This window comes from Harpia harpyja, chromosome 3, assembly GCF_026419915.1.
Source record: "Harpia harpyja isolate bHarHar1 chromosome 3, bHarHar1 primary haplotype, whole genome shotgun sequence".
In the NCBI taxonomy this organism is placed as follows: Eukaryota; Metazoa; Chordata; class Aves; order Accipitriformes; family Accipitridae; genus Harpia; species Harpia harpyja.
This window is the reverse complement of record NC_068942.1, coordinates 6115871-6138531: the sequence shown is the minus strand read 5'-3', so window position 1 is coordinate 6138531 and position 22661 is coordinate 6115871. Positions and strand designations below refer to the sequence as shown.

General features: G+C 41.4%; 1 protein-coding gene across 2 annotated transcripts in view; it reads right to left on the bottom strand.

Moving 5' to 3' along the window:
• Nucleotides 1-11966: 11966 nt before the first annotated feature.
• FIG4 (FIG4 phosphoinositide 5-phosphatase) overlaps nt 11967-22661 on the bottom strand; it is a 75062-nt gene continuing 64367 nt past the window's right edge. The window contains exons 23-24 of one of the 2 annotated variants that reach the window (XR_008234270.1): nt 13366-14916; nt 11967-13331 (exon numbers count right to left, since the gene is read on the bottom strand). Coding sequence is in view for 1 of the 2 variants with exons in the window: in XM_052781246.1 (XP_052637206.1) it covers nt 14739-14916 (178 nt within the window). In the remaining variant the exon portion in view is untranslated. Of the gene's footprint in view, nt 14917-22661 lie in introns of both variants that reach the window. The other variant, XM_052781246.1, reaches the window with a different exon arrangement.

Here is a 22661-nt window from a genome sequence, read left to right as displayed (position 1 = left end):
GTGACTCCGTTCTGGCCATGAACCACCTGAAGAGCGTGTCAAAATTGCATTGTCTGAGAGTCAACAACATTGTCGATTGAGAGAGAATGTGAGGAAAAGCACAGAACAAGATCTGAGGTATTTCCAGGGGAAGCAGCAGATGGGACTTTGGCCCATGTATGACTCCATGTACACCGCACTCCTGGCACTTGCAGGTCCCTAAGCAGTAGCCTAAGGCATGCAGAAGACGTCAGCCTCCTTACACACACATGAATTAGTCCCCTACCATACACAGAGTCTTTCACGCAGTGGGCAGTGAGCTGGGGTTTCCAGATGGCCAGGAGCACTGTAAAATGCTGTTTATTTCACTGTAAAATGCTGCTTATCTCAACCAGCATCGTTGCAGGTTTGATGCTCTGCTACATCCCAACCGTCAGCACGAAAGACAGCTTCTAGAGAGCTGCTTGGTGCCTGTGCACAGAGCAGGATCCATGTTTGATACCAGGAGACATTCCTTATTTATTTTTCTATATCACTTGCTGTCACGTCCCAATTTCTCAGGACGATGACTCAGGTTCACCGAGTCCCAGGTCAGGATTAAGGTGAAACAATAGCGGGGATCCTTTAACTCACAAAACTCAACTTTTATTCACTCACAACAAGAATTGGCATGAAACTACGTTGGTAACCTGTGTAACATTCTAACCATATGTCGCCAAACATATACTACAAGCCTGGCTTATTTGGGGATCAGTTTGGGGAAGAAAATAAAGAGATCCCTCCCGTTGAGTCATGAGGTTCAGAGCAGACCCCTTTGCTTTCTAGACTCCTTCTCAGAGAGGAGCCCAGGGGCAGCTGGATCCACTCCTAGTCCCAGACTTGGTCAATCGTTTATGTCTAAAGGGATGAAGTGTAGGGATTACGGGAAAAGAGAGAGAGAGAAAAGAGAAAGATTTCACCAGTCCTGGATCCAGCGCTGGTTCAGCCAGCCGAGGGGTCCAGTTCCGCTGGGCGCATGGGGCTTCAGTTTGTGTCCTTTTATCATCTCCTTGCCCCTCCTTCGGACAGACAGTTGAACTCATTAGGCTAATTAGGTGTCATGCACGGTTTGTGCTTCCAGAACCTTCGGGAAATGGGTCGGTGGGCTTGGGGGGTGTTTGGGGAGTAATTTCTCCCTCCCTGCAGGCATGACCGTTGTTTGATCTTTGGCCATGCGTGGTGAACTGCCCTGCTCCGCGTATCCAAACAGGGAACTGCGCACCCTCCGGCACGGCCTCCACGCCCCGTTGCTGACCGGCTTCTCACCTGCGGCTCGTTGTTAAGCAGGTTCACTGTTATGCAGAACTTGCCCCACCGCAATGTTTGAGACATTCACTCTTTCAGTCTCTCACACTTGCAGCCTCTTTGTACAATGTGTTTTCACTTACATAGGTTCCTTCTTTTCCATATGCCGAAATGCTATTTACAAAAGCCATTTTATCCATCCCTGGAAATCAGCCAGTGTCAGCACTGGGAACCAGAGAGAAGATCCTCAAGTCCTACCCCAGAACCATCGCTGGACCACACCATGTCTGACAGGAACCCCAGCTCAATAAAACTGACATTAAAGTCTCCATGTCTTAATAAAATATTATATTAATAAAATATTAGCTGAACATCTAAGAGGTGCTAGAATACTTATCATATCAATACGAAAGCAACAGGGCAGGCTTCCTTTCATTCCCCGTGAAACGCAGTGCTTGCAGACACAGCACTGGGACTCTGGGCAATTGCTTTTCCTTCCTTCTGGTTCCCACGCTGGCTTCCTTCCCAGCCTACATCTTCACCTAGAAATGGCGGCTTTGTTATCCAGCCACTCTGTTCTGCCCACAGGTGAGCATAGCAAAGAAATAGTTTTCAGATGGTGAGGTAGGAAGAGAGGAAGAACAAGATGGGAAAGTGAAGTGCATGGAAAGCAATTACCAGAGATCTGGGAGTCTGGCCAGGGAAGAAGCCACTTCTTTTACAAAGACCTTTCTAAGGGAAATTGGTTTTGTTGGTTGTGTTTTCTAGAGTACTAAGTAAATGAAAGACAGGATTTGCAGTGTATTCTTTCAGTTATTCTTGCCTAACATAGGTTGAAATCAATGCTTTTACAGCCAACATAAGATGTCTGTAGTCCAGGGAATCTTCAGCGTGTCACTAGCGTGATGGCCCTGGTTACACCATTCCCTCACTGCTGTTAAATGTGGTGCTACTGGACAACGTGAGGAAAATACTGCGCGTATACAGTATGGCAAAATTCTACCCATGTACCACAGGTTTTAGAAAGTTTTTATGCTTGCATTTTAGGCCTGATGCTATTCCAACTGAACGCAAAGCAGTATTCCCACAAAGCTCCACATGAGAAAGGCTTGGCCCTAGATATCAATGTTCTTAAAAATGAATTCTTATTGATGAGGGAGAGACAAGTCTACGTGTACACTTTCCTTCCACCATCCTGTTTCCAGAGCTGAAATTCCACCATAGTCTTCGTAGCTGAAACAACAAGCACCTTCCTTCACATTGGTGTCATTTGCAATGAAGGATGTTCTGCCCGGACTGAAGTGCGAGCAACAGCTTTTAGGCACGTTAAAGTGAGTAGCAAATCTCCAAGACCCCCTTGAGGTTATTGGAAGACTATCTGAGACGGAGCCCATGAAGCGTGGCATTCCAGCATGAATAAACCACTGCAAAGGAGAGGAAGGAAAATGAAGTGAGAAAGCGAGGAAGAGAGCATGAGCGTGAGGAAGCTCAGCAGCCATGTTGGCAAAAAGCAGACTGTCAGCAGAGGATGTTTACAGCCTTGAAGTTAGGATTCAAAGAGCAAGCGCCTGGCATGAGTCTGCGCTACAGCCCCTCGAAGCAGGGTAAGGTTGAGAATACAAAACCTGGGGCCAGTTCTTGGCATATACGAGAACTGGAGACTTCCTACTTGTGCTCCCGGCCATACAGCTGTTGAGTTACAAACAGGTCAATGCGCAAAAGGACCCTAAACCGAGTGCTAATGTATGCTCTAAAATCACTGCACTTACAAGAAAAGCATTGGCAAATCTTTTTTTTTTGCCAGTAAAAAGAAAGGAACTGAGAAAGAGAGAAATATGCATTACATCCAAATATCAAAGCACATTAATTTCTCTATAGGGGTGCTTGTGATTGCTCCATAATTAGAAGCTGAAAAGCATCTTATGCTTATGAAGAATGCATGTGTATCCTTCCCAAAATCATAGCACTTACACTGAAGATAAACATTTTTTGGAGAATTTACAGACTGACCCAATAATCAGCTCAAGTTAAGCGGTTCCTTTGAGAAAATTCACATTGTACCAAACACTTTGTAGTACTGACGGTGTTTTAATGATATTTTTATTTTGTACTGGAAAAACTTATCCTCTAACAAAAATTAAAACCGTTCAGCTTCAGGGGATTCTGTGGAAAAAGTGACATGCTTTCAAAATGCCTCCCACCTCCTGCTGCGATGGAAACACGAGCCAACCCAAGCTGGCCCTTCTCCATTGCCTGTGCCCACGCGTTGACATACAGCCGCGCAGAGACCCAGCGATGCTCAGTCTGAAACACATTCATGCAGTTGAGAACAGGGGTGGGATCCGGGAACATTTTCCATCTTTTGCAGGAGCGGACAAGAGGCCCCACCTGCGTGTGCATGGGGGTGAAGAGCTGTCGGAGGTTTCAGGTGGCAGTAGGAGAGAGCTGAGGCAGCTGCGAGAGACAAGGCTTTGATGAAGTTCAAGTGGGAAAAGAGACATTTGACGTTTTTGTCTCCTCAGGCTTTTTCTGAATAGCCTTTTCTCTTACAAGGATGTGATGAAGTGTCCCTAGAAGGGTATTTCAGGACCGCACCCTCAGCACTCGGACCACGCTGCAATTTCAGTCAGCGACAACCTGTTGAGAGCACGGAAGGGGTGTTAACTGCCTTTGTGAGCTGCAGCTTCTATTTCTACAGGCACAGCTAATAGCCAAATCACGGAGCCTCTGCTGAGGAAAAGAAAAAATCAAACAGAAGGAAAATATTAGGGGATATAAACAGAGACATTTAGTTCCAAGTCAGCCCAAATCTGCAGTCCAGAAACAACAATGAAGCAGCAAACTAATGCCTGGAGGAAGAATTAGCAAGAAACACATCCTTGACTAAACTTCCCAGCTTCACGTCTGTGACTACAGAGCTGGAAAGGTGAAGGGCAGTTTTGTGATTGCTCGGAGTAGGAATCGTGGTCCTGTGCTCAGACCCGTGATACTCAAGGTGTGCAGAAGGATTTATAAAATCAATAAAGGCAAAGATATGTAGAATGAAAGCAGGCAAAAAAGACACCTGTAAGTTAGAAGTTGTAAGAAAAAAAATGTAAAGGGCCCATCTGGGAAACGACTAAACGAATGCAGTATTTGTGCTACCTCAGCATGCTCTGCAGCCAATATTTAATAAATGGGAGCATGGAGGAGATGAGCGGTGGTTTTTACAACAGACCAACAGATTCAGTATCTGTTGGACACATACAGTATTGAACATCCGAAGGCAAGATACATGAGGTAGATAAGGGGTCAGGCAGTATTTATATGACAAATAAGTGAAGTTTCCCGGTTGTGACCAATTACTTCTGACCAAAAAAGCAGGTAGCCTCATCTTCAGGCTGTGGACACTTCCCTGTGCTTCAGGCAGAGCGAAGCTCCCCCAGGTGAGCGTGTGGCTTTTGCTCAGCAGGCTGCACTGCAAACCGACACTACCCAAAACCAGCCTTTGAAGGAAAAGCATTTAATGAGTGGGAAGTGGATGGGTCTGTGGACTCTCTAATGGTATAAATGTTACTGGAAAAGCCATTCCATAACACAACGTTCATCAGAGATCCAAGCTGAGGCAGCAGCCGGAGAACGTGCTGGCAGCAGGCAGAGGAGGAGCAGAGCTAAGCTTTGGGTCTCAGGGAGAGTTGGTCCCTGGACAAGGCTCCTGTCGGGTAGAGAGGTGACCACAACCCACCAGCAATGGAGACACAGACAAGTCCTGTTTTGGTCAAAGCCACTGATGTTTGACAAGCTCTGCTGACCCTGAGCAGCCTATTCTGTGCCCTGGCTGGTGATAGATCTGAAGTCCCATCTACTCCTGGCAACGTGAAGTGGCATATGCCCTTATTTTAGAGAAGCATTGTACCAGAGGTGTACCTACCTGTGTCTGGAGTGGTTCAGACAGCGGTTAAAGCCGTAAAATCATTTTGTAAGGGACTCGCTGTCGACTATAATGTTATAGCTCTGGTTGCTTACCTCACAGCTCTGCCAGTTTTCATAAAGGCTACCAAAGGACTCATCTAATTTTAGTTTTTTAAATGCCAGTGTCTTGGCTAAGCCAGTTGTGTAGGATCCTCCGAGGTGGCACAACAGGGAGAAATAAGCACCTGCAGAGGGGTAACTCATCCTACCCTAAGACAGGTGAGCTGACTCGCCTCTGGAAGCCCTCCTCTCTGTTTACAGGCTACCCAGCTTTGATGCCACTGCCGTCAGGTAAAACGGACTTCAATCAAGTGGTCCTACAGACCAACCTACACCTCCAGAAAGCTGCTCAACTGGTTTCATGCAACATCCAGCAAGACATGCCTGCTAGGTCAAAATTTGGTCACCTACGTAGTGTGTCCGGTACACAGCCCCTCTCCTGTGATGTCTCTTAAGCGGAGAGCGGAGCAGACGAGCCCGAGGCATCGGTGGTAGCCCTTGCCGCACTGCGTGGTTACAACAGCATGTCCCGAGGCCGTTGCACAGCACCAGCTGGAGACACTTGTTAATGAGACCACTGGCACACCGAGAGTGACAAATGTGACCTTTGGAAATTCAAATTAGGCTTGGCACATGTATCTTCCAAATGAGTGCTGTGACTCCCATCAGGGTTCATGTGGGTATGGGGTATGTCTCAACTGCAGGCTTGCTGCTTGTTTTACACGTGCTGTGACCCAGCCGCCTCCCCGCCCCGGCAGCACACCCTTCGCTCCACGTGTGTCCGCGCGTGTTGGGCCCACGCTCACGCGCTCAGCTGGGGCTGTGCCACACGGCGTGCTCCGGCTTCGTAAAGTCACCCTACCCGCTTGCCTGAGAACGTGAAAGTAAATGATGTGCCTGGGCCCAGGCTCACGCACAGCTCTTCTGCATGTCCCAGCAACTAAGTTCCAGCCTCCCCACCAATCTGCTCTTCCCTGTACATCAGCTTGGTTGTCCAGATACACCTCACTGAGGTCCAGCCCTCTATTTTCACCCAGACAACTCTAGCTCTTCCCTTATTTGCCTTTTTCCTTCTCCCCTTGCCTCACGGAGGTGCGTGCTAGCTCTTGCTCACCACTGCTATTAAGTCCACTGTAAGGGACTGTGATTTATGGGGAGAGAAGGGAGAGCAAAAGGAAAAATACCTAGGCCATGCTATAGAAAGGTTATGCGAGTCTGGGGGAAAAACAATTCTCTACCAGATGACAGGTCTAACTCCTGCTTAAAATCCTGCCCTTGTTAGGAGAGGTTTCACCAAATTGTCCTTCTGTTGCTGTGGAGGAGGTAAAAAAAACCCTCTCAAAGAGGGTGCAGAGCCTTAAGCTTAGCAACAGGCTTCCTAGCCTGGACTTGTGAGCATCTGAGTCTATTATCCAATAGTTTGATCAGAAAAAAACCTGGGAAGAACATGGCACAGAACTTTTATTGTTGTTATGGGATTTCTGGGCTGCGGAGAAAGTCTGCATGCAGTGAGATGGGTTTAAGTCTGATTGAGAGTCAAAATCTTACTATTTGCCTTAGTTTCTCCTTTTCCTTTCCCTTCCTCCTTACATGATCCACACTGTATTTCTAGGGAAGTATGTGGAAAATTAAACAAACTAAGAAAAATTAAACTGACTTATTGATGGCAACTCTGAATACTTCAGTAATAAAACAAGCAAGACAAAGTATTAGAAATACAGACCAGACAAAAAACGTGCATATACTGCTCTCTTAGCACCTTTGTCATGCTATTAGAATAACACTGAGTTAGGTTTTTACCACAGCTGAATTATTGTGTTGGGCCGTCTGAATCAGAAATCCCAGGAAAAGTGGAAAGGGCCTTTGTGGAACTTCAGGTACCATCCGTTCGTAGGCTGGTGACAAAAAGCAGCAGGTCTACTGTTAGAAACCTGCACCTCCGTGTTCAGCATCCTGACAGTGCCCATCTAGGCTTTCTCCCATTCTGGGCTGCTGATGCTTGAGTTTTTCAGTTGTTGTTTTTTGGGTTTTTTTAATTATGCAGAGAAATATGCAAGATGGCCAAATCTTCACTAGATGCTTCAACAACTGCTCAGTCAGTAAACGGTAACTTACTGGGATAGTTGGGATTCAACAGTATTAGATGATGATCGCAGTATCTGCCGGGGTGGGTTGGTGTTATATACCCATAGTCCAACCAACTGCTATACACCTGCCAACGGGACAGTACCCTTCAAACCCTGCAGTCACGCTACTTTCCGTAGGCCCCATCAAGGGTTTCAATGCAATTTAGGAACTCTGTTCTCTCAGAGCTAACTACTGTTGAGGCAGAAAATCCCCAAATGAAATATGCAACTAGTGATGCATACATACCAATTTTGAATGTATTAGTAACAGGAAAACAAAACCCCCAAAGGGAAATCAGGATTGCAGGTTTAGCAAAAAGCATAATTTGACCTTCATATCAGCAGTTTCCACTAATCATAGGAAAAACTACAGTCTTACCCACCCCACAAGTCTCCGTCAGCAGAGTAACACCACTTGCACGTGCCAGCGTGGTTGGCCACAAGCCTGCAGAGCCTGAGTTAGGCAGCTTGCAGGCAGTAGTTACAGCCACGGGCTGGACTCAGTTTGGCCTCCGATTGCATGTTTGGGGAGAGGATGATGCCTGGGGCAGGCATCTCACAATGTTTCATGAAAGGTCATTTGCTCCTGCAGAAGGTGCGGAGGTGCTGCCGGCGGTCCCCTCTTGGCAGGGCAGGGCAGTCCCATCGTTCTGAGCCAGACAGGTCAATGGCGAGGGATGCTGCAGCGAAAGATGGGACTGGTATCTGCTGAGTTCAACTGCATCTCGTCTTCTTGGCTAGCTCAAGAACAGCAGAGGACCAGTCATCTCCAGCACAATGCCTTCCTCAGTGCAGCAATACAACCACCAAAGGCAGGAAGGCTCGTAACAGGCTGCTGGACAGATAGGTCAGCCCAGGCTGGAAGGGGCAGAAGTATGAAAATGCCTCACCTGAACATCCTGGCAGGGCAAAACTGCTTCTGAAGAAGGCTACAAAAATAATAGACTTTTTACCAACCTGCCCCATAGATCAACTCCAACAGCAATACAACACCCTTGCCAAGCGCAGCGAACAATGTCAAACAAGGATGGCAAACGTGCCCACGGACACACAGGGGCCAGGACAGAGGTATCCACTGTAGCACAGCCCTGCATGTAAGGTGTGCGTTTAGGAATGCTGTTTTCACCAGTAAAGTTTATAGTAAGTATTTACTAGGCTAATTGTCTCATAGGTTTGTCAGCAATCATAAGAAACAGGATAAATACCACGCAAGCCTGCGGTAATGGCTTCTCCCATTGTTTGCACTAAGTCTGGGTTTTCACTTAGAGAGTACAGTAATGCTTACACAACAAAAATGACAACAGAAAGGTGAAGGACAAGGTAAATATAGCATTCATAAGAATGATAAAATTAAGATATGTCTTTCTGTATTTTTTTATTTATTTTACATTTTTATTTCTCTTCCCAAGCCCAAAGGATCTTCCAGCAAAAGCCCAGGTCTGAATTATTTAGGATTTGGGGTATAAAGAAGCTGTCCGTTTGGAGAATATTTGAACTTCAGTGGGATTTTGAGCACCAGCACTTCTGCAAAACCAGGTCAAGACACAATGTTATTGATAACTCTATCTGGATGCTTGAATTTTGAAGGAAACATTTGCAGCAGACATAAGATAGTGCCACCTCTGTGAACCAGACATGGCATGAGCTCATAACAGTGTCGCCTGTCACCTTAATGGCGAGCGCTAGTGCTGGAGGGTGTGCGCCGGTGATGAGTGGATTCCACTTTGCACGGGAAGGTGTGTGTCACAGAAAAAATGGCTCCTGATGCAGTGTTAAAGTAATGTGTTGCTTATCTTAAGAATAATAAATAACACAGCTTGTAAGCTGCTTTTTCTTATATCTTAGAGACATTTTAGCCCTATTTGGTCAAGATATCGGAGATATGATAACGCATGTTTTAAGGAATGGATGCAGACAAATATTTTCTGAAAGCACTCAGATGAAAGTTGTCAGAGGCTGATTTTAAGCCAACAAAACGCATTCTGAGTACATCCCAGGATTAAGAGAGTAGGTATAACTGGGCAATAACATCATCGGCATTCGTTATTTTCCTTCTTCGAGAAACAACGGAGTCCTCCCCCATGTAACCAGCACAGCCAGAAGTGCCACCGTGTTTTGCCTATGTGCAGGGCCCCCCCCATGTCCCCCAGGCAGGGGCTGTTCTTGTGGCTCGGGAAGGCTCAGCCCTGCGGGAACAGAGCCTGCACTCGAGCTTAACCCTGCAGCACAGCTAATGCCGGTTTTAGCACAGGTAATGGCTGTAGGAGACGGCGATGCGAGTCCCAGCCCTCTGCATGTCTGACCCCAATGTTAATGTCAAGGAAGAGGCACTGGGAGGGAATAGAGGCATCAGAACTGAAAGGATAAAAACCCCTAAGCGACCCGAGCCAGGCTTATCACTGCAAAATCTCTCACTGGACATGCCCGTGAACTTTGACATGTGCCAACACTAGCTTATTCAAACAGGCTGGATCCACTTTCTTGGGAGTATGAGCAAAAAAAAGTATGCCTCCCTCCTCCTTGGACGACTTCACGCAGTAGGATGCAGAGTGCTGCTATAGCAGGACTAGAGGCAATCAGAGGGGACCACTTTAAACGCTCTCTTACTTCCTTAATCAGAGCAGTGCTTGACTTTCTCTAGAGAAAAAGATTTTAAGTGATGTCTACAATTTGTTCAAGCACTAACATCCTGTACCCGAGCAGAAAGCACTTCTCAAGAATATGTTACCAAGACACAGAGAACCCCAGAGAGACGATACGCACGTCTGTCGCCACCACAGGAGGTAGGAAATCAGGCAGGGCAGATGATGGCACAGCCTGCATTTAGAAAGGAGGGATATGGGTTGCTGAAGAAAGCATTAAGGTGTTTCAAGAAAAGGATAAAATTTACAGAGTTTTCCTTCAAGGAGTGAAAGCTCCAAAAGGATATGGATATAGTGGGCAAACCGCAACTTGTGGCAAAGTTCTGGGTAAGAGAAAGGATTCTGAACTACAGGTGGTGAAGAAGAAAGGGGAAGGGAAATCAAACTACAAAAAAAACCCAGAAGAAAAAGAAGGGAAATAGGATAACAAAAGATAACCCTTACAAAAAAAAGAGCACCTGAGCTGTATGGGAATACAAAATAACAGTGCTCTCTCAAGGCCTAGGGGTTTTGAGAGGATTTGTGGGTTGCAGTGTGCACGCTATCTTGTACATGGTGCACGCTAAAAATGGGAAGACCACCACAAATGCATACTCTGCGGCTATTGTCATGCCTAAAAACCACACCGGGCTTTAGTGCCAGCAGCACAGCTACACCTAGAATGGGAAAATGCAAATGGGCCATCAAAGATGGTTCATTACACGCTGCTTGCCTGTCCTATCATTATTACAGTATCTCTTTATTCTTCACAGATGAATATGTTCAAAAGAATGAAATTGAAATGTTACATTCAAACCTTGGGTGAGATTTGGCAAAAAGCATGTATTGCTCCTCCAGAAATATACAGTAATGCTAAACATTTTTTTTCGTGCCTTTTCTCGGTACTCTTTTAGTTGATTCTAGTAGACAGATTAGCAGCTGACAGATTACCTGGAACAGTTTTCCTTGTAGCATATAGATTTAAGAACTCCAGTAGGGAACTGCTCATTATCAATATTTGCAAAGGTTGCAATTTCAATGTATGATTTTTTTCATTAATATTTTGTAATGTATTGCACTACTTCCATATTACTTTTAAATCACCACCAAAAGTGACAACTTTAATTAGATTTTCTAAATATGCAGGAGACAGAGGGAGGCATTTGGGAGCCAAGCACATAATTATATCTTTTCCACATCAGGCTCCAGGTGATCAATCTAATTCAATCCATGCCAGCAAACGGAACAAGACTTTACACATAACTCAACACTCATGCAACTATTGAAGTATGGCATACGCACTGTTTTATCCTCAGTGAACTGTACTTGGATGTGTAATTATTCAGGGAGTACTGATAGGGTGAAACTCCTGTGGAGAATGAAACGATCTCCCGAATGAAGCTGGTATTTCCCCTTACTGTAAAACATGACCATTTGACAGGTTACATGCTTCGGAGTTTATACAAGTGAAGGCTGGCCCAAGTCTGTGAAAGCCAGCAGAACCCTCCTGGGATCCTGTGCAAAAATCTCAAAAACTCAACACCAAAACAAAGAGCTACCACAAATGCCATCCCAGAACTACGTACAGCTCTTTCACTTTCTCCCCTCTTGTAGCTGCAGCTGTGTGCACATTACAAGGATCCTATTTCAGGGCCACAGCTGAGTCTCTCTGGAAAGGAATGAGAGAACAAAAAGTCAGCGGGCATTGCAAGCGGAAGCAAAACTCACGAGGAAGGGAAACTACCAATGAAAGCGTTGGGGAATAACTGCTCCTAAGGGCACAAGTATCAATCTGAAGAGGGTCACAGAACAGAGCTTAGGCTGTTGGACTGGCATCAAAGAACCATTGGCTCGGAAATGACCGAGTCTTAATCTGATGTTTGTGCTTCCCAATTCCATGAGAAAAGAACCCAAAGTTGTTATTCTCCAGGTGTACATTTTGGTATTGTATTTCAATGTAACCTTCAAACACACTGAAACTAAATATATTTTGGAGGAAAACCAATGCATTTCTCATAAATATTTTATTTGTCCATATAATTTAATGTTAAAGATGATTATTAGCACTTAAGCGTCAAAAAGAGCACCATGTTAGTCTTCAGAGCCAACACAGCCCATTCTTTTTGTGTTTATACTTATTTTACACGCTTTTTCCTCAGCTTCTGAAAGGGATATATATGCCCTATTTAGAACTTCTAACATGGTTGAGAACTGAACCTTATTATCACAAAACCAGGATAAAGTAGGTACATGCAGAGGCAGCATCTCTGGGGTCCTTCGTACAACTGAACTTGTTAGATGGGTGATGAGCATATTTTCTTTTTAAATTAACCCTTTACATGCATTAAGCAGCAGATCTATTCACACTGTTGAAAGTTTATCATTCAGGCAGTGTTAAGCTGGGAGTCTTGGCTTGTGCATTGTTTTATTTTTTTTAAACAAACCTAGTAAACAGTTGACGTTAGCACCCTGAAGTATTCTTAGCCGCTGCTAAGAGTACAGTGATGGTAGATCATACAAGCTATCACTTGAATATTAACACCCAAGCATCTTATCATATGAAGTAATGCACATGGCTTAAACCCCTGTAAGCAGCTACAAGAAACAAGCAGCGGTTATACATACTGAAGGATTCAAGGGGATGCCACAACAGGACTGTCATGGCACCCATTTAGAGAGACACTGAAAAGCCTAGCATTATAGTGCAGATAATGGACTGAGATGTCATTCATCTCCCAGAACTGTAAAAACAAACCCCTTTAATCCTCTTTTCCCAAGGAGTGTTTGAATTGCTGCAGGATGAACCTATTTTCTCTTAGAGCTGTAAAATTACTACAATTCCTATATTTTGCAACAACATTACATGTTGAAAAAGGAAGCATCCTCTTTTGCCTTATCTGTGGTTAAGTGGTATGCTTTCAAGGGCAACTTTTATGAATTACCAGTACCTATGAACAACAAAAGGATAAGAATTGTGATAGTCTAGAAAACATTCTTTGCAATGGTTTAAGTGCAGCGAGAAAAGCATGCATTTGCCTCATTAGGATAAGGACTCCAGCTCTACATATTTCCAAAGCAAGCATTTATTCCTTCAAATTATTTTTCATACTGGACAAAAGAATTCAGTATAGGTTTTTTCCAGAGAAAATAAAGTTGACAGTTGCAGTGAAGTATTATCTAAAATGACATTTCATTCTTGTGTCTCCTAAAATACATCTATTTCTCTCAAAACAATATTTATCAATTAACAAAAGAAAATGGAAAAATGGACACCAAAACATTTTGATAGCTTGAGGTACCATGTTCTCTCACTGACTGCATACAAGTCACTCCCTGAAACACACAAACTTTTATCACAAGAAACTTCTATCTTTTCCCTTTACCCACTGCATCTTTTCTTATACTGAATTACTGACGAAAGTGCAACTTACTTCATAAAATATTCAGACATATTCAGAATGTCTGCAGCATGCAGCCAAGAATCTGCAGTAGCTGCCTGCAAGCGATTTACTACAAACAAACATGTTCTCTACATCTACTACATGCAGTTGGCTGACATCCCTAAAACAGTTATTCAGTTATTCCAGAAAATTCTGAAATATGGTCTGTACAAGCTTGCAGAATAACATGGTTTGCCAAGGATGCTGCTGATACTGTCAGTATTCTTCAAGGCAAAGGGCTAGAAAGCAGTGTTGGGAATTTTAGCTTGTAACTGCAAATAATAGGCTTTTTTCCCCCCTTTTCTTCTTCTTTTAATCACAAATCCAAATTAAACAACTTATTTCAGATACCTGCTGCCTCTCCACTTCTTGCCCAGCACTGGGCATAATCTTCAGTCTTGCCTAACCCAGCTGCTGCTTCCTCTTGCATGACCAGCTCAGCTGATCCAGACTCTACATGTCACTTACCGATACTGATTTCTTGGGAGGCTGTAGGCTTGAACCTGAAAGCGTCTCACAGGAGCACAAATACAGGGATGGAAAAAGTATGCTGCAAAAAGTAGGCCTATCATACAGAAAAATGACAGGATGGTCTTGCGCCCTGTAAGAGTCTAAACCCAGTAAAGTGGAGAGTGTTCCTTCATTTGCAGACAGTCAATGATTCACCTCAGATTCCTACTAGAAGCCCATGATAATTAGTCACAAGCCATTCTCACCCTGCATGTGGCACAGATTCTGTAGCTACTAGCACCAGTGAGATTAGTTTTGACACAAATTAGGGTTACAAAATTTGTTAGTCTTGATGCAAATTTTGATTTTGACATAAGCCACATTTTTCACTTTTGCTTAAGAAAGCAGTAAATTACAAGCAGTCATTTTAGCACTCAGTTTTCTAAAAATCTCAAGAAATATCAGAAAACATTTTGCTGTAAAAAAGATTGTTTGCTGTTGTGGGACAAAGAGGAAGAAAACTTCTGATTCTTATGTATGAATCACTTTGGCTTTACTAACAAACGTAACAATGTAAGAAATTAATACAAAAACCTAAAGATGCAATATTTTCTTTGCCATAAACTGCTACATACTCTTCAGTGACTGTAGGTGCTCTGATTATTCACTTAGTCTCTTTAGATACACTTTCTCTTTCAGCTGAAGAACAGATATTAAATCACTTTTTTCCTGTAAATATACTGTAAATGGATAATAGTAAAGAATAATAAATAGAAATGGTAGATAATAAATTTATTACTGCAAAATAACAAAACTAGATTTCCTTTCTAAAATTACTTTTATGACCTATCAGTACAGTAGACTTGGCAGGAGAATCCAGCTTGTATTTACATGTATCTGTTTCGAATGTACTCTCTGTACATGAGGAAGTCATCTTTTCCCAGGGGCTGCATGTTTCCTCTTCCAGCCTGAATGTGCGCATGAAAAATCTCTATTGATTTCCTATCAGCTCTTGGAGGCTGCACTTCGTAAATATTGTCTTGAGAAAAGGAGGAGATGGGTATTCTGGAAAAAAAACACAAACATGCAGAATATTTGGAACTTTAGGTAAAAATTTTCCACAGAGAGAAGAGTATTTCTTTTCCTTGAAATATATATGAGAGTCAATGAAAGGGCAACTTCCCACTAGATAATTCATTTACCTAGATTTTTATCACTACTGCAGACCTGATTAGACCCAGCTTTCCAAGTAGGGTAATTAGGTAAGTTGTCACTAATCACATTACAGAATACTTTCTCACTTCCCTCCGCTCTGTCCTCATTTCTTCACCCTTCCTCAGATCTGCTACGGTCAGTAAGTACCCAAGCTGAAACAGATCTGTGCCATGCATTATAGCAGATAACAGAAAAACTTTATAGAGCTATCTATTAGCAATCCAGTAGCAATTATAACAAGCGATTATACTCTGAACCAACATATAGAAAGGATTTATCAGATATGAAATTTCCATCTAATTATCAGGAAACAAGATAACTTACTACCAGCAACAGCACTCGCTACATTGGGACTGCTGATATTTTATGAAAATATTGTTTAAAATAGCTTCATATAATAAATACTATCTTTGAATCCTAATATTTAAACCTACTCATGAGAAATACATGAAGTTTGAAAGTTTACAAGAACCTGAGTTTGTCAGACCTTTTCTAAGCACTACTGTCAATCAGACTCACTCATAAGGTAGAAGCTGGTCTTTTAACCGTAACTCTTGAAAACTGCATAGCCAGCAGGTCAAGGAAAGTCATTGTTTCCCTCTATTCAGGGCCTGAGAAACCATATCTGCAGCACTGTGCCCACTTCTGGGCTCTCCAGTACAAGGCAGACAATGAAATACTTGTACGAGTCCAGCAAAGGTCACCAAGATGATTAGAGAGCTGGAGCACATGGCATACAAATAGAGACTGCAAGTGCTGGGTTTGTCCAGCCCGGAGAAGAGAAGCTAAAGGGGACCTTATTGCTATCTGCAACTACCTAATGGAAGGGTGTCTGTGTGGAGCCAGACTCTTCTGGGAGTGTGTGATAAAAAGACAAATTTCAAAAAGGGAATGCAAATTGCAACATGGGATATTCTGATTAGATACAAGGGAATTTTCCACTGTGAGGGTTGTCAATCACTGTTGTTGCTCAGAGAGGTTGTGGAACCATCCTCTCTAAGGATATTCAACAGTCAAGTGTATGTAGCCCTGAGCAACCTCATCAAATCTGGTCCTCCTCTGAGCAGGGGACTGGATCACATGACTTCCAGGGTCCTTTCCAGTTTTTAATATTCTATGGTTCTAAGCCAAACTCTTCACTAGCAATGTGTTCTCCACAACCAACTGCACGATAGCAACAAAACTATTCATACTCAATACATAATAAATGAATAAACACTAAAAGTATCTTTGTAGTAAGTAATTTTCATTTTGAAGCACTTCAGCTATTGTGGAAGCTGCATTCATTAATACACCATGTACATTTCCCAGCAATGTTTTAGTAACTTATAAAACACTCCCAGTGTTGAACAGTACAGATGTTTTACCTGTGTGATAGCAGATCAGTTTCGATTCCACAACAGAACATTCAATGACTAATACGTTGCCATCTGAAGGTAACCTATGCATAACTTTTCCTTCTGTCAATACTATTTGATTTAGAGGAAATCAAAGTTTGAAATTAACTTCAAGAAAAAAAACCTGACAGAACTACGATTGCCTAGAACAGTGGATGCAATGCACCTATAAATGCTAAACAGGAGAAAAAAATAATTTCTCAGTTATGAAAAAAACGACATACATGTTTTAGAGTTCTCTAAATCATCAGTTTAATACATTTTTAGCCCATATTTCAGCTGGAGAAGCCGATTTAGTTTCTAGATAGCTATTAAAATACTGCTGCTACTTTATAAATACTCTATATAATAAACAAAGCTGCCCAGGTATTCAGTACGACACAAAGATTTCAATTCTGAAAGACTCACTTTCCTACCACCACATACACTGAACACTTTTCTACATCAGATCATTACCTAGAGGTGGACCCAAAATGTCATGGGACCCAGTAGCCTGTCTTATGGAGTAACTAGCAGCAATGTTTGAGGACAGATTATTAAAACAGAACAGGTACTGAACAATCCCTTCTCCAGTATATTCTCCCAGATTTCAGCAACCAGGATTTAGGATCTACCTGAAGCAAAATTTGAAACTGGACTACTGTTTCATGAAAACTGATTTCCATAGGTCTTCACTAGTTTTTCTAATATCTCTGAGACTTACAGAATCCTGTGGGAATAAGTTCCAATACTTAATTGTGTCTGATGTGACACTCCTTTCATTTGTTATCATAGGCCTTGGTTGCTCGTAATTCTTACATTGGGAGAAATGGTGAACAGTCATTCTCTGTTTGCCTCCTCTACATCACTATCAGACAACCAAGTGTATTTCACCTCTCCTCATACACTAGTTATTTTCTGATCAACCTTGTCACCTTGCCATTAATGCAGAGTTCCAAGGTCTACTCCATTCTCTTTGATAATGCAGTGAGGGCCAAAATTGCGTTTAATACCTTTTTTTCCACTAGCTTTTCATTTGTCGTCTACTATTTTAGCTACTGAAGACAAATTTTCTAAATACTTTCCATAATAGCATATTGGAATAGTAGACAGTGCCAGTGGCTGAAAAAGTCAGAATGCTATTGTTAAACATTGTATTAGCGTATGCACACATTTTTGGGCTCAAAACTTCTCAGGTAAGAAATTACAGCAGCAACTTACTGTCAAAGCTCACTATTTCCAAAAGCGAACATTGACCAGCCCAAATGCAATGAAGATGCAGATATTTGCATCGTTGCCATACTCCACAGAAGCCACAGTCATGACTCACTGTCTGGGTGCTCTTGACATCCTGCTGATGTCAAGAGACAGGAAGTTATTTTTATGTGAATAATCTCCGCTTTTAAAGGGAAAAAACAGGGGAGAACTGGAACACTTGAACAATGGCAGAGCTCTTCTATAAATGAAATGCAGTAATAATCTTCTAGTTGCATTATAAGCACAAACTAATGTTGGACACTGCTTCTAAACCATGATCTCTATTAAAACTGCCAAAAAACTTACTCCCTTTTTAGCCTTTTATTTTATTAAAATATGTTGGATTTTGGATGTTTCATCACGTGATGGTTCGTTAGTTTTATAAAATGACCGCAATGTGTCATGCAGTATAGCATGCCTAATATTCCACTACAAGTGGAATACGGTATATAAAATAAAAAGGTTTCCATATTAAAGTCATATTTTTCAATTTAATATTTAAATTTGTATTTTTCCATTTTACACAGCAATACATTCAAGTTGATTATACTTACACTGCAATGATAGAATTACTTATACAGGTATACTATTGAATTTGAGACAATAAAATCACTGGTCACCCACTTTGGTTGCATACTTAAAACCAAGTTACATTTTACCAGGATGTAGACAGAATTTGCTAGGTTATGTCATAGAAACATTTGGCTATTCTAGAATTGGAGAAAAAAGCAAAGCTAAAGAGTTTGCAAGAAGTGAAGCCTTACTGCATAGAATATATTTTTATTTTTCCTTATTTTAGATTGTATTACAATTCCTGTTTAGGCTTCTTAGTCTTAGCATTCTGTGGCACTACAGTGGAATGTAAACAAATACTAAAAATGTGAGCAAGTTACCTGCCTGATGATCAGGATAAAATTTCCAAAACACTTGCATTTTTATGCTTTTCTTAAACAACACAAAACTCATTTCAAAAGCATTGAAGCTCTTCTGAAGAGTCCAACCTCTGTTATTATGCTCTCACTAAATCAGCATTTTATTTTACTTTTTGTTGGTAAACTGTATGAATAATACTATGGAAATTCTATCATACTTAACCTTTTCTTTCTATTTTTTTCCCAACAGAGTGATAGTTTCTTCTCATTATCACTTCTTCTAGTTTATTACAAAACATTAAGGTGGGTGTTTTCAGAACTGGTACCAAACATTAGTCTATCTAACTTCATATCTAGATGCTTTAAAAGTAGATTGCTTTTCAAAGCACCCATAGCTTCTGCAGATACTTATTTATCTAGTTTAAAGCATTCAAGCTGAGACTAGCAATGGTATTTGACACTAGCACACTGTACTAAATTACCACTGTCACTACCTAACACCAAAAGATGTCACTTACTCAAATGTACCTAGCCTGTCTAGTCCACTAGCAAGTGAACAATTAACTAAAAGAACAAAACAAAGCCATAACACTAATTTGATGCCTTCTCTATTTCTTGATTTGTTTCTAAGACATGACATTTCTGAAGCACTAATAAGTCAAAAATAATTTCCTTAGGCACAATGGAAGCTGGACAGCAAAGTGTATTTCATTTTGAGTATTTAGCAACTAAATCTCAATTTTCCACCTACTTGCTTCACCATGATAAAAATATATTGAAAGAACCACATGTTCATGCATGCCAGTTTTGATTAATAACCCTGTATTAAGCTGTAACTATTTGTAGAGTGCTTGTATTATCCAGTCATTTAATTAAAGTAATTTCTCTAACACTATTCATGTAAAAATCTAATCTACTTAATAAGTTTAATATCTCACAATAGAGTCATGAAAGAGAGCACACTATTTATGACTTGGCTATCAGATCTCCCTAGAGACCTGTACCTCTATGGCCTCCCAAAGAAAATTACATAGATAGTAACATAAACACTGTATCATTAAGGACAGCAGCCTTCACATGCAAAGTGCAATTATATTCACCCCACTCGTGAGCAGGCTTCATGGTGTTATGGTTTCACCAAAAGTAGCATCATCTCTACAGTAAAAGACGACACAGCTAAAATCTTCAGTTACAATGAGGATGTTCCATACTTTGAAGGAAAAGTGCACGGTGATGTGCTTAGCTCTCAGAAATATAGCAGTCACCAGAAAGCCACCACATTTGTTTCAACATTGATTAGTTCTCCTCAAGTCTCTGAAGGATATCTAAAGGAGACAAAATGTGCTCTGTTGCCTTGTTTGAATCCTAAGCAAATATATCTGACCTACAAAACTGTGGCAAATCCAGGGTTTGTTTGGGTTCCCGCCCCAAATGGTATCCTTTAAATTGCTTGCTGTGCTCTTGAAAAAGCCTTCAACAGAATTTTCCTTCCTTAGGCACCAACACCTCCATATAACAAAGTTTCAGTCACGTTCTCTGTGAGGGGAGAGGACTGAAAAACAGGAAACCTTCTCTGTCCAGTAGTACTGCAACTTGTGCCTTACCAAACCAACCAGCAGCAAAACCTGGACTGCATCCAGGTCCCACAACAATCACCTGAAACTCCAACTGCATGTACAATTTCAAAGGTTAGAGGAAGAAGAGACTCTTTACACAGATACACATCTAAATGAGCATTTTACAATCCAAACTAGAAGCAGCTTCTCTACAGACAGAAGGAATATGAGAGAAGGTCAGAACATCTGATACAGAAAGGTGATCTCTGAGGAAAGATAAATCTTTTAAGTAGGGATGATTTATGCTGACCACAAACTAATTCAAAATTTAAAGACTGAACACACAAAGGAACCTAGGGGTAGTACAGAACAAAACAAAACAAGTATCAAAAGAACTCACCAAAAAAAAAAAGAGGAGGAATATTGTGTTTCTTTTTGGAAAGGAAATGCTTACACTTACTTTTTCAGACAGGATTACTTGAGGAAGACAGGTCTCTTAAATTGATGAATAGAAATTTATCAATTCACAGACAAGACAAGGACAGACTGAAGAAGGGTCCTGAGAATTTTCATTTAAAAGTCTAAAAGTAGATGGGCTAATGTGGCATATAGTTTAGTACTTTCTGGTTTTTGCTAGAGACTTAATACTACAAAATTCCAAATTCAACAAAACCATAATAGACAATGTAGAAATAACTAGATTTACTGTCATATTTCACAGGAATTTGTTACTCACATTTTTAGCAGATATGATTTCAATGCTGCTGACATGAGGATCACAATGAGACTTCATAGCCAAAAGTGAGAAACACCAGCCCACTAACCCCAAAATAAAATTAAAAAACCCAAGCTTCAAGACACAGAACTTCTGAAGCATTTTAACAGTGAACACTGTATTAAAAGATACAATAGTTCTTCATTTAAAATTTGCAAAGAGGCAAATTTAATAACAGAACAGAACGTATTTTGACACATTAAAAAAAAAGAATCTAAGACCAGTTATAAAACTCAAAATGTTTTTTTTCTAGTCTTGTAAGGCTACTGCATTATCTTTTTAACACATGACATACAGAAATGCTAAACCAGGCCGACAGCAGACACAGAAAAACTAAATTTTTATGTGTGGTGCAGTAACAAGGTCCCCGTCAAGTCAGAATTGTACTGAACTATTGTTTTATAGCTCAAAGTATTTTTTCAGGTTAAAAAAAAAGCCCTTGGGTTTTGAAAAACGATGGCTAAATTTCATCATAATTCATGTATCATTCTGAAGGTATGCATGCCACTATCGCAGCCTTTTTTTTTTTTTTTTACATCAATAGATGGTATGAGATTTGACATGTAGATTTTTTATTCAGGATTCAGTGTAGAGAGGGAGGAAATATAGAGGACCCAGAGTGTACTTCAGGTACTAAAAACATATTTATTATTTTTTTTAGTTTGAAACAGACATCTATAAATGAAAATTATGATCTAAATCAGTATGAGGCAGATAAATGCTAACAGTTTTATTGTTAAAATAATATTCAGCATCTCATTTGACAACTCTACCAAAAACGCTAGGCACGTGAGCTTTTTCATCTGAAAAGCTCAGAGCTCAATATTGACAGAACAGATGAATGGGAAAAAGCTAGTTCTTCCTGTATACATGGGGATCTGAATCACAAGGAGTTAAAACCATTTTCCCCAGATCCCTGGAAAAAGCTCACGCTCTGCTCCCTGATCTGGCATAAGGGTGTTATACAAGATTACTGAGCCAATCTAACAAATTGCCACCAGCCACATAAGAAAGCTCTGCTGCGTTTGACCCGGTGGCTCTGTCTCGTCTGTGCTCGCCCTAGTGATAACTGGGATCTTCACTGGTCTAAATAATCACATTAATCTACCAGGATACTATTTGCTTTTTTTGCTGAATTAGTTTGCTGCAGACTGATGAGCCGAACTGATTTATGGAGCACTGTAATAAGTAGCAGAGCTTGCACAAGTAACTGAAAAAGTACATGATAAGGAAGGAGGGAAAGAGCAGGACCCCCCCCCCCTTTTGGTGGCAATGAGCTGTTAGAATCGGCGCAGCTATTTCGTTAACTTCTCCCATCAAATCTAGTCATGCTGTGACTTAAATCATAATACCAAACCATTTCACCTGCCAAACTTCAGTAGAGCATTTCATAAACCATCACAACATGGACTTAACTTATTTCCTTCAGTCCCCAGCCAGCTCTCTTCAGGAGAGTCCTACAACTCTGATCATACATACTATTGCTTTTCCCCAGACCCTTCCCAGTAGTATTCTTTTTGAGATGTGTGACTAAAAATGAACAGAGCATTCAAGCCCAAAATGACAAAGTGATTCCTTTTATGTGGTGTTCATTCCTGATACTCTTTTGTCTTTTCTAGCTAACATGAAGTACCAAGTACTTTCAGGGAAAGTGCCCACAGTGACTTTAAAACCACTTGCCCAGAATATAAAATGAACATACTCTCAGTAACAGGCAGCTTAGTCAAGCCATTTCGCAAGAGACAAGCACACAGACAGC